Genomic DNA, 13,192 nt, shown 5'->3' with positions numbered 1-13,192 from the left:
TGCTCTGCACCAACCCCTGCGCCGTGCACCCACCCTGCACCCTGCGGACGCGCCGTGCACCCCGTGCACCCCGTGCACCCAGCTCCCGGCCCTGCAGCAGCTCCTGCACCCTCTGCACCCAGCAGCCAGCCCGGCAGCATGGTGTTGCAGCCCCCCTACACCCCCCCCGGTGTCCCCCTCCCGATGTCCCAGTGCTGTGGGGCTCGGCGCAGGATGGCACAAGGGGGTGGGCCAAGCTCCCCCATCTCCTGGGACCCCCGCACCAATTCCAACCCCACAGCAGGGGCTGCGGGGAGGAGGTCACAGCCTCGCTGAGGGAGGCTGGTGGGGTGGGGGGGTCGTGGCATTGCATGCCCAGGGGGTGTAGGGGCTGGGCAAGGAGGGCCAGGTGCCCCCGGGGAAGGGGGCAACGAGGCGAGGAGAGTGGAGAGGGGGGGGGCAGCTGCCAGCCCTTCCCAGCCCCGTCACGGCCGCTGCACTCTCGGAGGAAGCCGCTGCGCTTTTTCACCCGGCGCTGGTTAAAAATACCACTCCCGATTTTAATACGGCCGCCGTGGGTGCTATTTCGGGGCCGGGAGCAGGAAGTGAAACCGCTCAGGTCCTGGCCCCGCTTGCCCCTCGCCACCGTGCAGCCCCCCCACCCCGCCACCCCAAACACCTCCCCGGACCACCCCTCGGGGCCCGCGGGCGTTATTTGAAGCCCAGCAGCCGGGCGCCCGCCTGCACCTTCTGGGCCTTCCAGCGCAGCAGGCGGATGGCGCGGAGGCCGAGCCGCAGCACGGCGTCGTACTTGAAGACCAGCTTGTAGAAGGCGTCGGTCATCAGGGCGCCGCTGGGGTCGGCGTGCTTCAGCGCGGCCATCGGCGTGTACGCCGCGTTGGTCTGGTGCCGGAAAGGTGGCCGGGCCGCCTCGATCACCCGCAGCGTGTGCTGCACACGGGGACGTCACTGAGCCCCTCCTGACCCCGTCACCCCCTTGACCCCATCCTTGTTTCCATCCCCAATCCCAGTCCCAAGCTCTCCTCAGCCCTAGCCCATCATCTCCATCCCCATCCTCATCCCCACTGCCATCCCATTCCCATTCCCATCACTCCCATCCCCACCCTCATCCCTATTTCCATCCCATTCCCATCCCCATCACCGCCATCCCTATCCCCATCCCATCCCCATCATCTCCATCCCCATCCTATCCCCATTTCCACCCCATTCCCATCTCCATCTCATCTCCATTCCCATCCTATCCCCATTTCCATCCCATTCCCATCTCCATCTCCATCCCATCTCCATCCCTACCATCTCCATCCCCATCCTATCCCCATTTCCACCCCAGTCCCATCCCATCCCATCCCATTCCCATCTCCTTCCCCATCCCATCCCCATCATTTCCATCCCCATCCCATCCCCATTCCCATCCCGTCCCCATCTCCATCCCCAGCAGGGCTCAGCCCCAGGGGACCTCAGGCTTAGGGAGAAGCCAGCCCAGGCGGTCCAGCTGTGATCACTGCTCCTCATTAGCACTAATTGAGCTCTCATGGCCAGCCCAGCCCACCCGGGCAGGTGCGCCCATCACCTCCGCGATGTCCTCGGGGCTCTGCCCCAGGCTGGCGAAGACGTCCTTGGAGTTCCTCAGGTAGAGCTTGGTGAAGATCTCGGCGGTCTCGGGGTCAGTCTGCGAGTAGTCTGCGCGCTCGGCCTCCTCGTACACCTTGGCCTCGAACTCCGTCGTCACCGGCCCCGGCTCCACCAGGCTGATGCTGCCAGGGGAGGGGGCTCTGGGGATGCTGGTGGCTGAGCATCCCCCCCTCCTCGGCCCCTCCACCCACCCCGAGCACTCACGCCACGTTGAAGCGCAGCGCCTGCACCACCAGGCTCTCGCAGAAGCCCTCCACGGCGAATTTGGAGGCAGCGTAGACGTCGTTGAAGACGATGCCTGGGTGAGGAGGGGGCCGGTGGGGCCGTGCTGGCAGGGCAGGACCCCCCCCTTGATGCCCCGGTCCCCCCCCGTACCCTGCAGCCCCATGACGCTGCTGATGACCACGATGTGGCCGCTGCGGCGCCGCTTCATGTCGGGCAGCACCTCCTTCACCAGGCGGACGAGGCCGAAGAAGTTGGTGTCCATCAGGCCCTGCATGGCGGCCAGGCTCTGGCACTCCAGGGGCCCGATCATCCCCACGCCGGCGTTGCTGACTGCGGGCAGCGGGGGCATCAGGACCGGGCGGGGGTCCTCGGTGCCCGGGGGGTGCCCAGCATGGTGTCCCCATGGCACAGGGTGTCCCGTTGGCACAGGGTGTCCCCATGGCACAGGGTGTCCCCATGGCACAGGGTGTCCCCTTGGCACAGGGTGTCCTTGGCACAGGGTGTTCCCTTGGCACTGTCCCCATGGCACAGGGTGTCCCCGTGGCACAAGGTGTCCTTGGCACAGGGTGTCCCCTTGGCACAGGGTGTCCTTGGCACAAGGTGTCCCCTTGGCACAGGGTGTCCTTGGCACAAAGGGCCCCCGGTGCAGGGTGTCCCTACCGTGGAGGGTCCCCAGCGCATGGGGTACCCCTGGCCCAGAGCTCCCTGCTGTGTGGGGTGTCCCTGGCACAGAGGGTCCCCAGCACTGGGAGCATGGAAGGTCCCTGGAGCACGGAGGGTCCCCAGCGCATGGGGTAAGCACCACGCGGGGTGCTCCTGGCGCATGGGGTGACCCCAACACCGAGGGTCCCTGGTGCACGGCACGTCCCCAAGACCCCACAGCTGCAGGGTGTCGGTGGGACACACGGGACCAGGGGGCCGAGGCTCACCCAGGACATCGACGTGGCGCCCGGGGATGCTGTCGAGGCAGGCGCGGATGGAGCCCTCGTCGCACACGTCCAGCTGCTTGATCTCCAGCGTCCTGCCCAGCGCCGACCCCGCTGCCGCCACCAGAGCCCCGCTCCGAGACACGTTCCTCACCGTGGCGATGACTGGGGGCACAGGGGGCTCAATCCCGGTGCAGGGAACCCCCAAATCCCAGTGCAGGGACCCCCCCCCCGGCTCACCTCGGAAGCGGCGCTGCTTGTCCCGTGCCAGCCGCACGGCCAGCGCCAGCCCGATGCCGGAGGAGCAGCCGGTGATCAGCACCGTCCTGGGAGCCATGGCGGGGTCCTGGCCTCGCTCCCCAGCCCTGGGGCTTTAGTAGCAGCTGCCCCCCCCCCAAATCCCGGCCTTTAATCCCCCACTGTCCGCTATTAATCCCCCCCCAACCCTCCCAGCCCAGGGATTTGTAGGGCCGCGTGGCTGAGCCGCACGTGGTGCCCAGGGCGCACAGAGGGGTCTTTGTGTGGGGTCCTGGGGCACTGCGGGGACACAGAGGGTGTGGGGACACTGCCAGCCACGTGCCTGGACACAGAGGGGGTGGCAGAGACGGACCCCCCCCCACAAACACCCCCCGGATGTGCACGGCTTCTGATTTGTTTGACTTGGGAGAGGGAGAAACAGGAGCTCTGAAAAAATAACCTTTATTCTCACTGGTATAAAACACATCACAGTTCAACTGGCCTTGTGGGGACGTGGTGGGGGACATGGTGGGGACCCCCCCCCCGCTCCCAAACCCTGCTCCTGTGGGGTGGGGGGGAAGGGCTGCAGACCCCTGAACCCTCTGAGCTTCGGGGTGAGGGGTCTGCAGCCAGGGGTCCCGTGGGGACGGAGGGGCCCGGCACCGGGAGGGGGGAGAAAGTGCATGAGTGTGGGGGCACCGGAGTGCGGGGGGCGCTGGGGGAGCCCCCTCACCCCTGAGCTCACTGCTCTGAGCTGTGCCGGCTGTGCCGTGCCGGCTACGCCGAACCACCAGCAGTGCCATGGGGTGCTGAGCCGTGCCGAGCCGTGCCAGCAGTGCCATGGGGTGCCGAGCTGTGCCAGCAGTGCCATGGGGTGCTGAGCCGTGCCGAGCCGTGCCGAGCTGTGCCAGCAGTGCCACGGGGTGCCGAGCTGTGCCGTGCCTTGCCGTGCCGAGCCGGGGCGTGCCGGCGGTGCAGGGCTCAGAGCGCCACGCAGGTGCAGTAGTGCCGCAACTTGCAGGGCAGGATGCCGCGGTTGATCTGGTGGAACTCCACGAGCTGGATGAGGTCGGCGAAGCGGGTCTGCCCGTCGTCCATGGTGAAGTAGAGCCGTCCTTCCTCCTCGCTCTGCCGGGCAGGCGCAGCTCAGGCCTGGTCAGTGTGTCCCGTCACCCCCCCCCCCCAAAAAAAAAAAACCCTCCCCAACTCCCCCCCCCTTCTCCAGCCGCGGCACTCACCGGCAGGATGAGATAGTGCTTGACTTTCTGCAGGTGGCACAGGGACAGGACGAAGCCCTTGGGGTTGCGCTGGCTCTCCCGCACCAGGAACACGCTGCGAGCCCCGGAGCGGTGTCACCCCACAGCCCCAGGGCTCCCGGTGACACCCCCAGGGTCCCCAATCCCCCCCCCCCGACACCCTCTGGGGCTCTATCCCCCCACCCCCCTGCTCCCAGACCCCCTAACTCCCCTACGAGCCCTATATGAGCTTTGGGACCCTATAACCCTCGGGGGCTGCTTGTGCCCCAGGGGTCCCGTACCCCCCCAAGACCCCCAGAGCCCCCCCCGGTCCGTACCCATCCACCAGCCCCTGGCGGCCGATGAGCTGCTGGGTGTCCTCCCGCGAGATGCGCCCGTGGAACCAGGGCTGGGTGCGGTGGATGGCTGCGGGGACGGGAGAGGGGCATCAGGTAGGACCCCCCCATAAAGCAGGGACCCCCAGCGGGGGGGTTCCGTGCCCCCCAACCCCATTCTGAGGCCCGTGGTGGGCTCTGCTCACCGGCGCTGAGCGGGGAGGTCTGGCAGGCAGCCGGCAGGCTGTAGCGATGCGTCGTCTTCTTCTGGCCGTGCGAAGCCAAAAGCGGGTGTGAGTGGGTGTGTGGGGGGGGTTCCCCGCTCCCCCCAAAGCCCCCACTCACCCTCCAGGCTTGTGCCTCCTCCAACGCCGCCGTCAGCACCTCGCTGGGGTTCTCGATCACCCGCCCCGTGCACCCCGAGAAGTCCATGGCCACCAGCGCGTTGTCCGACACGCTCCGCTGCGGGGACGGCGAGAGGGGGCTGGTGGCAGCCGGGGGGCCGGGGGGAGCCCCCCACGGCACAGGGGCTGTGCTGGGGGCCGGGGGGGCACTCACCAGGGCCGTGGGGCTGATCCAGGGGGGTTGGCTCAGCCGGGCCTGAGCTTGCTGGTAGTTACGGTAGAGCTGCATGCCGTACTGGGGGGCGGCACCGTGAGTGGGGGGTCCCGTGGGACAGGGGGAGAGCGACCCCCACCCCCAAAAAAAAACAGGGATGGGGGCACCCCCCCCATGTCTATGCTGGCTTAGAGGGGGGGGCATCCCACTGGCAGCCCCTCATCATGGGGGTATCTCCAGCATCCTCCAGTACCCCCCAGTACTCTCCAGCACCCCATGGCATCCTCCAGCACCCCCCAGCACCCTCAGCACCCCATTACACTCCACACCCCAATACAGGGACCCCGAGTACCCTCCTGGGGGGGCCGGGGCTCACCTTGAAGAGGCGGAAAGCCGCCATCCAGCAGGTCCGGCTCTGCTCGTCCTCGCTGCACAGCAGCTTCAGGCCCTTCGTGCCGCTGCGCACCTTGTAGGGCTGCGGGGAGGGGACAGAACCATCACAGGGCAGCCCCCCGAAACCCACCCCGTGTCCCTGTCACCCCGTGGGGGGCAGAGACCCTTTGGCAGAGCTGGCTGGGGCGCCCAGAGGGGCCGCACCTTGATGCAGAAGCCGAACTCGGTGGGCGTCCCGTAGTGCTTCTTGCCCTGCGTCACGTAGTAGATGTTGGACTCGGTGAGGTCGGCGAAGTACTGCAGGTGCCGGGGGTCCTGGGGCCGGGGAGGGGGCGTCAGGGGCCGGCCCCCCCCGCTGCCCCCAGGGTCGGGGCACCCTGACCCACCCCTCACCTTGGACGTGCCCTTGGTGGAGTAGTAGAGCCCCGAGCGGCGCAGGGAGAAGTAGAAACGCTTCCAGACCTTGCGGCCGGCCTCACGCAGCTGCAGGAAGCCCTGGACCTCGGGGCAGCTCCCGGAGTTCAGGAAGTTCTGGGGGGGAGGCCAGGGCTGAGGGGTGGCCGGGCATGGTGGGACCCCATGGCACAGTCAGGTCCCCATGGCATGGTTGGGTCCCCATGGCACAATTTTGTCCCCATGGCACGGTTAGGTCCCAGTGACACAGTCGGGTCCCTATGGCATGGTTGGATCCCCATGGCACAGTTTTGTCCCCATGGCACATTTGGGTCCCCATGGCACATTTGGGTCCCCATGGCATGGTTGGGTCCCCATGGCACGGTTAGGTCCCAATGACACAGTTGGGTCCCCATGGCACGGTTGGGTCCCCATGGCACAGTTGTGTCCCCATGGCATGGTTAGGTCCCAATGACACAGTTGGGTCCCCAAGGCACAGTTTTGTCCCCATGGCACAATCAGGTCCCCATGGCATGGTTAGGTCCCAACGACACAGTTGGGTCCCCAAGGCACGGTTGGGTCCCCATGGCACAGTTGTGTCCCCAAGGTATGGTTGGGTCCCTACAGTGTGGTTGTGTCCCCATGGCACAGTTGGTTCCTCATGGCACAGTTGTGTCCCCAAGGCACGGTTGTGTCCCCACGGCACATTCGGGTCCCCACAACACATCCTGGCACGGTGTCCCCATACCTGGATGAGCTCCGAGTGCGCCATGCTCTTGTTCGCCTCCAGGCAGCTGGACACCATCACCTCGGGGAAGAGCGACTGCTGGGGAGGACGAGCGAGGGGGTCAGGGGGGGCTCTGCGGCTCCCTCCCCACGTGGGGCATCCAGGTGTCCCCCCCCCCCACGTACCGCGTTGCTCTTGAAGAGCTCGTACTTGGCGAAGTTCTTGCGGAAGACGAAGCGGCTGTCGGCGCCCAGGGGCCACGCGCTCTGCACCTCCACCACCGACTCGTGGTCCTCCAGGCAGCGCTCTGCGGGGTCAGGGTGGGTTGGGGTGGGGGGCTCAGCAAGACGGCGGGGGCCAACCCCGTGCCGTGCCGTGCCACCTGGGCCACTCACCCAGGGCCAGGTGCTGGTGCAGCTCCACCAGGGCCCAGCTGTGGTCGTGCAGCGCGTGCGTCCTCTGCACCAGCATCTCGCAGAGCTGCCGCGCCGTGGTGCCCGCCGACACCTCCAGCGAGCGGCACGACCCGTCCTCGCTGAACACCTTCACCAGCTGTGCGGGGAGGGGGGGGGGGCACGGAGGCCGTCAGGACCCCCGTTAGCCCACCGGGAACCCCCACCACCCGCCCTGACCCCGCTGTTGCCCCCCCCCCGGCACTCACGTGGCAGGTGCCTTCGCGAGGGGGTCCCTGGGGGAGGCTGCTGAGGATGGGCGAGTTGGAGGGGCTGCAGAGCTCGGGGAAGGGGTTGGGGATGCAGGGCAGCGACGAGGCGCGCGGCTCCTCCTCCGCCGGCGGCCGGCTGCGGGGCAGAAACGGGCTGAGCCCCCCCGCCCGTGTCCCCCCACCTGCCCCGTGCCATGGGGCTGAGCCCCCCCCACTCCCCCCCGCACCCACCTGCTGCCCTGGATGAAGAGGGGCTGCGAGCGCCTGAGGTCGGCGGCGGGCGGCCCCTCGCCCGCGTCCCCCTCCTGCTCCGTGCCGCCCGCCCCGGGGGGCTCCCGGAGGCCGCTCTGCTGGGCCCCCCCGTCCATGGCATCATCTGGGGGGCAGAGAGCAGGGGCTGCAGTGGGTGCTGCCGGGGGGATGCCCACCCTGGCACCCCCCCCCCGCTGGGTGATGAGCGCTGTGAGTTCAGCGTGGGGGTGATGCAGCACTGCCCTGCCTGCCCCCCCCCGCCCCCCCGGGACCCTGCTCGCCCCCACAGGGGGTCTGCGAGCCCCCGGTGCCTCCGTCCGCATCCCGATGGCGTTGGCACCGCGAGCAGGGGACGCAACCCTGTGGGGAGCACAGCCCCATACGAGACACCCGAGAATCCCCCCCCCAAGCATCCCCACGCGGGATGGTGGCCCGGTGTCACCTGGCGGTGGGCAAACTGGGCTGAACTGGGCTAAACTGGGCTGAGCTGGGCGAGACTGGCCGAGCTGGATGAATTGGCCTGGGCTGAACTGGGCTGCGGCGAGGGGGTGCCAAGTGTGCCGAACCGTGCCACGCCGTGCCAAACCGTGCCAAACCGTGCCAAACCGTGCCGTGCCGTGCCGGCGGAGCCTCCAGTTTGGCCCAGCCCCGCCACCACCTCGGGTCCGGCCAAACCAGTTCAGGCGGCCGCTCCCAGCTCCACCTCACCGCGCTGGCATCCGCGCCGGGGCGGCCGCGCCGGGGCCGGGGGCGAGGAGCCGGCGCCCGCCGTGGGAACGGCCCCCAACCCCCCCCCGGGGCACGGCCCCCCGCCGCGCTGAGCCGCCCTCGCCCCCAGCCCGGTGCCCGGTGCCAGCACCCACGCGCCCTGGGTGCTCCGCTCGGGGGGGACGCGGGGACACGGCCAGCGCTCCGGATGGGCATGGCACGGTTTGGCACGGTTTGGCACGGTTTGGCACGGCCTGGCATGGCCTGGCACGGCTTGGCACGGCTTGGCACAGCCTGGCACGGCCCGGCACAGCTCGGCACGGCCGGGCACGCACTGCCCGGGACAGGCAGGGGCAAGCTGAGCCCGGCCGTGCCGGACGCGCACGCGGCACACGTAACACACGCGCGGTGCCCGCGGCCGCAACCGGTGGCACCGGGAAGGGGGACACTGGGGGGGGGAAACCGGGGCTGTGCTCTCGCCGCCGTGCCACACCGGGGCCGGGTTAATCATTCACCCGGCCCCGTAAACACCTCCCGGCGGCGCGGGGTCCAAGTCCACGGCCAGGCGGGCACCGGGCCCCTGCCTGCAGGGTGCCAAGGCACCGAGGAGCTGAGGTGTACGGGGCCACCGCTGTCCCCATCCTTGTCCCCATCCCTGTCCCCATCCCCGTCCCCATCCCTATCCCCATCCCCGTCACCACCCCGCTGGCTGGGGACCCTCCTCTGCATCCCCTCTCCCCAAAATGCAGCCAGGTCCCTGCCACCTCCCCGGGGTGGGGACATGGGGACGCAGCGAGGGTGCTGGAGGGGGTCCCGGCCACCCCAGGCCACGCGTGGGGTGTGAGGGCCGGGCTGGAGGGGCTGGGGGGTAATGGGATGGCTGGGGACCCCACAGGGCCCCATGGCACCACGGGTCACCTCGATGCCAGCCCTGCCCGGTGGCCTGGTCCCCATGGCCACGATGGTGAGGTGACAGCACTGGGGGGACACGGGGTGTCCCTGGGGTCTGGGACAAACCGGGGGGACCAAGGCTTTGTCCTATGGGGCAGGGTTCCCAAGGCCACCGGGGTTAAGGGACAGGCTGTGGGGGCCACCAGGGTTATAGGGCAGGGTTCCCAACGTCACCGCTGTTAAGGGACAGGTTGCCAGGGCCACCAGGGTTAAAGGGATGGGATCCCAGGGCCACCGGGATGGAAGGGAGAGGGTCCCAGGGCCACCAGGGCTGTGGGGTAGTGGGACTGGGACCATCAGGGTTATAGGACCGGGTCCTGAGGTCACCAGCACCATAGGACAGGGTTTCCAGGGCCACCAGGGTTTGGGGACGGGGTCTGAGGGCCGCCAGGTTTAAGGGACGGGATCCCAGAGCCACCACGGATAAGGGACGGGGTCCGAGGCCCACCGGGGCTATGGGGACGGGGTCCCAGAGCCCCCAACCTGCAGGCAGAGACCCCAAAAACCCCCGGTGCCGTGGAACCACGATCCCCGCGTCTCCGAGGCGTTGACGGCGGAGGAGGAAGAAGAGGAGCTGGGAGGAAGACGGGAAGGAAAGGACGGAGAAACGGGGACAGGGGGGGAGGACAGGGCCAGTAACCGGTGGTCCTAGGGCACGGGGACCCCCACCCTGATCCCGTTCCTACCTGCAGCGCCCGCCGCGTCCCGCCACCCTCCCGCCGGACCGGGCATTCCTGTTTTTCCCCCGGTTTTATCTACCTGCGCCAGCGCCCGCCCCCGGCCTGACATCACGGCACCGGGGCGGCCACGGCCCCACGGCCCCCACCCGGTTCGTGGGGGGCGCCCCTCGCCCCCCAAATCCCCCCCCTAACCGGGGATGGCGAGTTTCCTACAAGGCACCGGGGTGACCCCAATACCAATGGGGTCTGGGTGTCCCGTGGCCCGCAGGGTGCTGGATCTGCCCCACGGCACCGGGGGGGCACCGGTGGGTGGTGTGTGTGGGGGGGTCCCCAACCCCCGTGGGACCCCCGTCTGTGGGGCTGGAGAGCGGGGAGGGGGTCCCAGGGGGATGCGCGGGGGGCCCGTGGGGGATTCAGGGGGGAGAAGGGCGCTGAGCATCCCCGTGGGTGTCTGTGGGGTCACGGTTTGGGGGTGTGGGTGGCCCACGGGGGTCGGTGGGCACCCGTGGAGCTGGGGGGGTCCTCGTGGGGGGGGGTTCAGTGGGGAATGGGGGGTCCCAGTGGGGAAAGGGGGGGTCCCCGTGGGGAAAGGGGGGGTCCCCGTGGGGAAAGGGGGTCGCCCCACGTGCTGTGGGAGGCCCTGTGGGGTGGCTGTGTCCTTCTGGGGTTCGTGGGCCCCCCCCCGTGGGGTCTGCGCGTGGCCCCCCCGTGGGGTCCGTGAGCCCCAGTAGGGCTGCGGGGGTCCCCATATAGGGGGGTCCCCATGGGTATAGTGGGTCGCCCCGCATCCCGTGGGAGCCCCTGTGGGGTGGAGGTGTCCCCGTGGGGTCTGCGTGTCCCCGTGGGGTCCCCGTGGGGTCCCCGTGGGGTCCCCGTGGGGTCCGTGGCTCTGTCCCCGGGGGGGGCTCGGGGGTCCCCGTGGGGTGCTGGGGGTCCCCTGAGGTCACGGAGGCTCCATAGGGGCCCCCAGAGGGGGATGGGGGGGTCTCGGGGGGGGGGTTCATAGATCTGCGTGGTCTCCGTGGGGCTGCCGTGACTCCGGGGGGGCCCCGTGGGCTGCGTGGGGGCCCCGTGGGGGTCCCGTGGAGGGGTCTCACGGGGGACAGGGGGGGTTTGAGGGACCCTGTGGGACCTCAAGGCTCCCATAAGGCTCCCACGGGGCTCCCACGGGGCGTGGGGACCGGGGGGGGGGGAGCCCCGCGTGGACGCCCCCCCCGGTGCCCCCGTGGGGTGTGTGTGGTGGGGGGGGGGGGGCGGCAGGCGCGGTCCTCCCGCCAGCAGGGGGAGCAGACGAGAGGGCGGCGCAGAGCGGCCGGAAGTGCCGGCGTCACGTGGGCGAACCCGGAAGCGGCGGCTGGCTGGGCGGGCGGCGATGAGCGGCGGGGCCGGGACGGCGGCGGCGGCGGCCGGGGACGGGGCCGGGGACAGCTCCGGTTCCGGTTCCGGTTCCGGTTCCGGTTCCGGGTCTGGGTCTGAGCAGCGGGTCTGCATCGTGGTGGAGTACTGGTGAGTGCTGGGACCGGGGGAGGGGGGGGAACGGGGACTAAAGGGGGGGGATGGGGGCAGCGGGGGGGGCACCGGGGGGCTCTGAGGGGGGGGCGGCGGAACCGGGAGGGGGCCGAGGGGGTGAGGGGGGGGCGGGAGGAGGAACGGGGGGGTAAAAGTGGGGTAAAAGGGGGGGTGGGGGGGTACGGGGAGGGTTTTGGGGGAGTTTAGAGGGGTTTTGGGGGGTTTTGAGGTTTTTTTTTGGGTTGGGGGCGGTGTTTGGGCCCCCCCCGCCGCCATACCGGGCCCGTTGTTCCCCCCCCCAGCGAGCCCTGCGGGTTCGAGGCCACGTACCAGGAGCTGGCGAGCGCCGTGAGGGAGGAGTACCCCGACATCCACATCGAGTCCCGCCTGGGGGGCACCGGTGAGTGTCGTGGGGGGGGCCGGGGAGGGGTCCCCGGGGTGGGGGAGGGCATCAAACACCCCCCCCCCCTCCCCCCCGGTTTTGGGGTCCCCGTGGGGAGCGGTGGCTGTGAGTCCCACAGGGTTTGGGGGGGTCCCTGGGGGGTGGAGGGGGTTGTGGGGGGGGCGCTGTGGGTCGTAGCTCCATTTGGGGGGGGCACCAGGGTTTAAAATGACTGAAAACGCCTTAAAATATTAAGGGGGGGGGGGTTGTGCTCCGTTCCCCCAAGCGCTGCAGGAGGCGGGGGCTGCCCCAACCCCTCACCGGGTCCACAGGGCCCCAGCTTTGCACCCCCCCGGGGTGCACCAGGAGCTGCTGCACCCCCCTGGGAAGGGGGGGGCACAGCTCAGGGCTCGTCTCACGCCCCCCCCTTATTTTTTAGGTGCCTTTGAGATCGAGATCAACGGGCAGCTGGTCTTCTCCAAGCTGGAGAACGGAGGCTTTCCCTACGAGAAGGACGTGAGTACTGCGGGGGTGAGGACCTGGTGCCCCCCCCGGGGCTGTGTGGCTGTAGGGGGGGGGCAGGGAGGCCCCCCCAGCCCCGTTACCCACCCCCCCCTCTTTTTTTTTCTCTCTTTGCAGCTGATCGAGGCGATCCGCAGAGCCCGCAATGGGGAGCCCCTGGAGAAGATCACCAACAGCCGCCCCCCCTGCGTCATCCTGTAGCCCCACGCCCCCTGGGGGGGGTCATTTTTGACCCCCCCCCTGCATTAACCAGCCGGTTCCCATCCCCTCAGCCCCCCCATTCTTCGCTGCCCCCCTCCTTTGTTACCTTCCTGCACCCCGGGGGGCAGCGGGGGGACGTGGGAGCATAAAGAGCACCCCGGGGGGGCCACCAAGAGCACACGGGGGGGTTGAGCTCCCCCCTCCTCGATCCCTGGGGGCGTGGGGGCAATTCTGCAGCCCCCCCCCCCCCCACGCCGTGGGGCCGGCAGGGGACACGGCAGCTCCGGAAGCCTCACGCCGTGGAGCTGTGAGCAGCTCGTTAATGATTAAAGCCCCTCGGTCACTAATTAAACAGGCACGAGGGCGGCGGGGGGGGGGGGGGGGCATGGGAACCCCCCCCCCAGGCTCCATCCCCACAGCCTGGGGGTCCGTTTAACGACCCCCCCGCCCCGTTCCCAGCCTCCCTGCCCCCCTCACGGCTCCGTGCTCTGCCATGGGGTGGCCGAGCCGAGGTGCCCCCCCCCAGTGGCCCCCCCCTATTTATTCTATACTGTGTATAACCCCCCCCCGCCCCCCCAGCCCGGTGCTGAATAAAGGACGGAGGAGAACGTGACCCCATTCCCCTGCATCCTTTGGGATTTCCCCCCCCCCCCAACCCCGCT

The 13,192-nt window shown here is 69.6% G+C and overlaps 3 protein-coding genes across 3 annotated transcripts; 1 reads left to right on the top strand and 2 right to left on the bottom strand.

Moving 5' to 3' along the window:
* Positions 1 to 690: 690 nt before the first annotated feature.
* Positions 691 to 3,120, bottom strand: LOC116498340 (retinol dehydrogenase 8-like). The gene is made up of 6 exons (XM_032202576.1): positions 3,024 to 3,120; positions 2,787 to 2,948; positions 2,008 to 2,187; positions 1,837 to 1,930; positions 1,571 to 1,754; positions 691 to 930 (listed from the first exon to the last, which is right to left on the bottom strand). Exons 1-6 carry the CDS (start codon positions 3,118 to 3,120, stop codon positions 691 to 693), a joined length of 957 nt encoding a protein of 318 aa, XP_032058467.1.
* Positions 3,121 to 4,001: 881 nt separating this feature from the next.
* On the bottom strand, positions 4,002 to 9,968 carry GRB7 (growth factor receptor bound protein 7). Its single transcript, XM_032202826.1, has 15 exons — positions 9,923 to 9,968; positions 7,557 to 7,701; positions 7,323 to 7,461; positions 7,057 to 7,213; positions 6,847 to 6,968; positions 6,683 to 6,760; positions 5,935 to 6,072; positions 5,746 to 5,856; positions 5,525 to 5,623; positions 5,149 to 5,229; positions 4,936 to 5,052; positions 4,797 to 4,857; positions 4,594 to 4,681; positions 4,259 to 4,352; positions 4,002 to 4,148 (listed from the first exon to the last, which is right to left on the bottom strand). The coding sequence occupies exons 1-15, from the start codon at positions 9,966 to 9,968 to the stop codon at positions 4,002 to 4,004; spliced, it is 1,623 nt and encodes a 540-aa protein (XP_032058717.1).
* Positions 9,969 to 11,288: 1,320 nt separating this feature from the next.
* On the top strand, positions 11,289 to 13,143 carry MIEN1 (migration and invasion enhancer 1). Its single transcript, XM_032202516.1, has 4 exons — positions 11,289 to 11,422; positions 11,728 to 11,825; positions 12,247 to 12,323; positions 12,447 to 13,143. The coding sequence occupies exons 1-4, from the start codon at positions 11,289 to 11,291 to the stop codon at positions 12,528 to 12,530; spliced, it is 393 nt and encodes a 130-aa protein (XP_032058407.1). The 3' UTR covers positions 12,531 to 13,143.
* The last annotated feature ends 49 nt before the right edge of the window (positions 13,144 to 13,192 follow it).

Source organism: Aythya fuligula, chromosome 24, assembly GCF_009819795.1.
Source record: "Aythya fuligula isolate bAytFul2 chromosome 24, bAytFul2.pri, whole genome shotgun sequence".
NCBI classification, from domain to species: Eukaryota; Metazoa; Chordata; class Aves; order Anseriformes; family Anatidae; genus Aythya; species Aythya fuligula.
The sequence above is the reverse complement of the archived record's forward strand: the minus strand, read 5'-3'. Positions and strand labels throughout refer to the sequence as shown.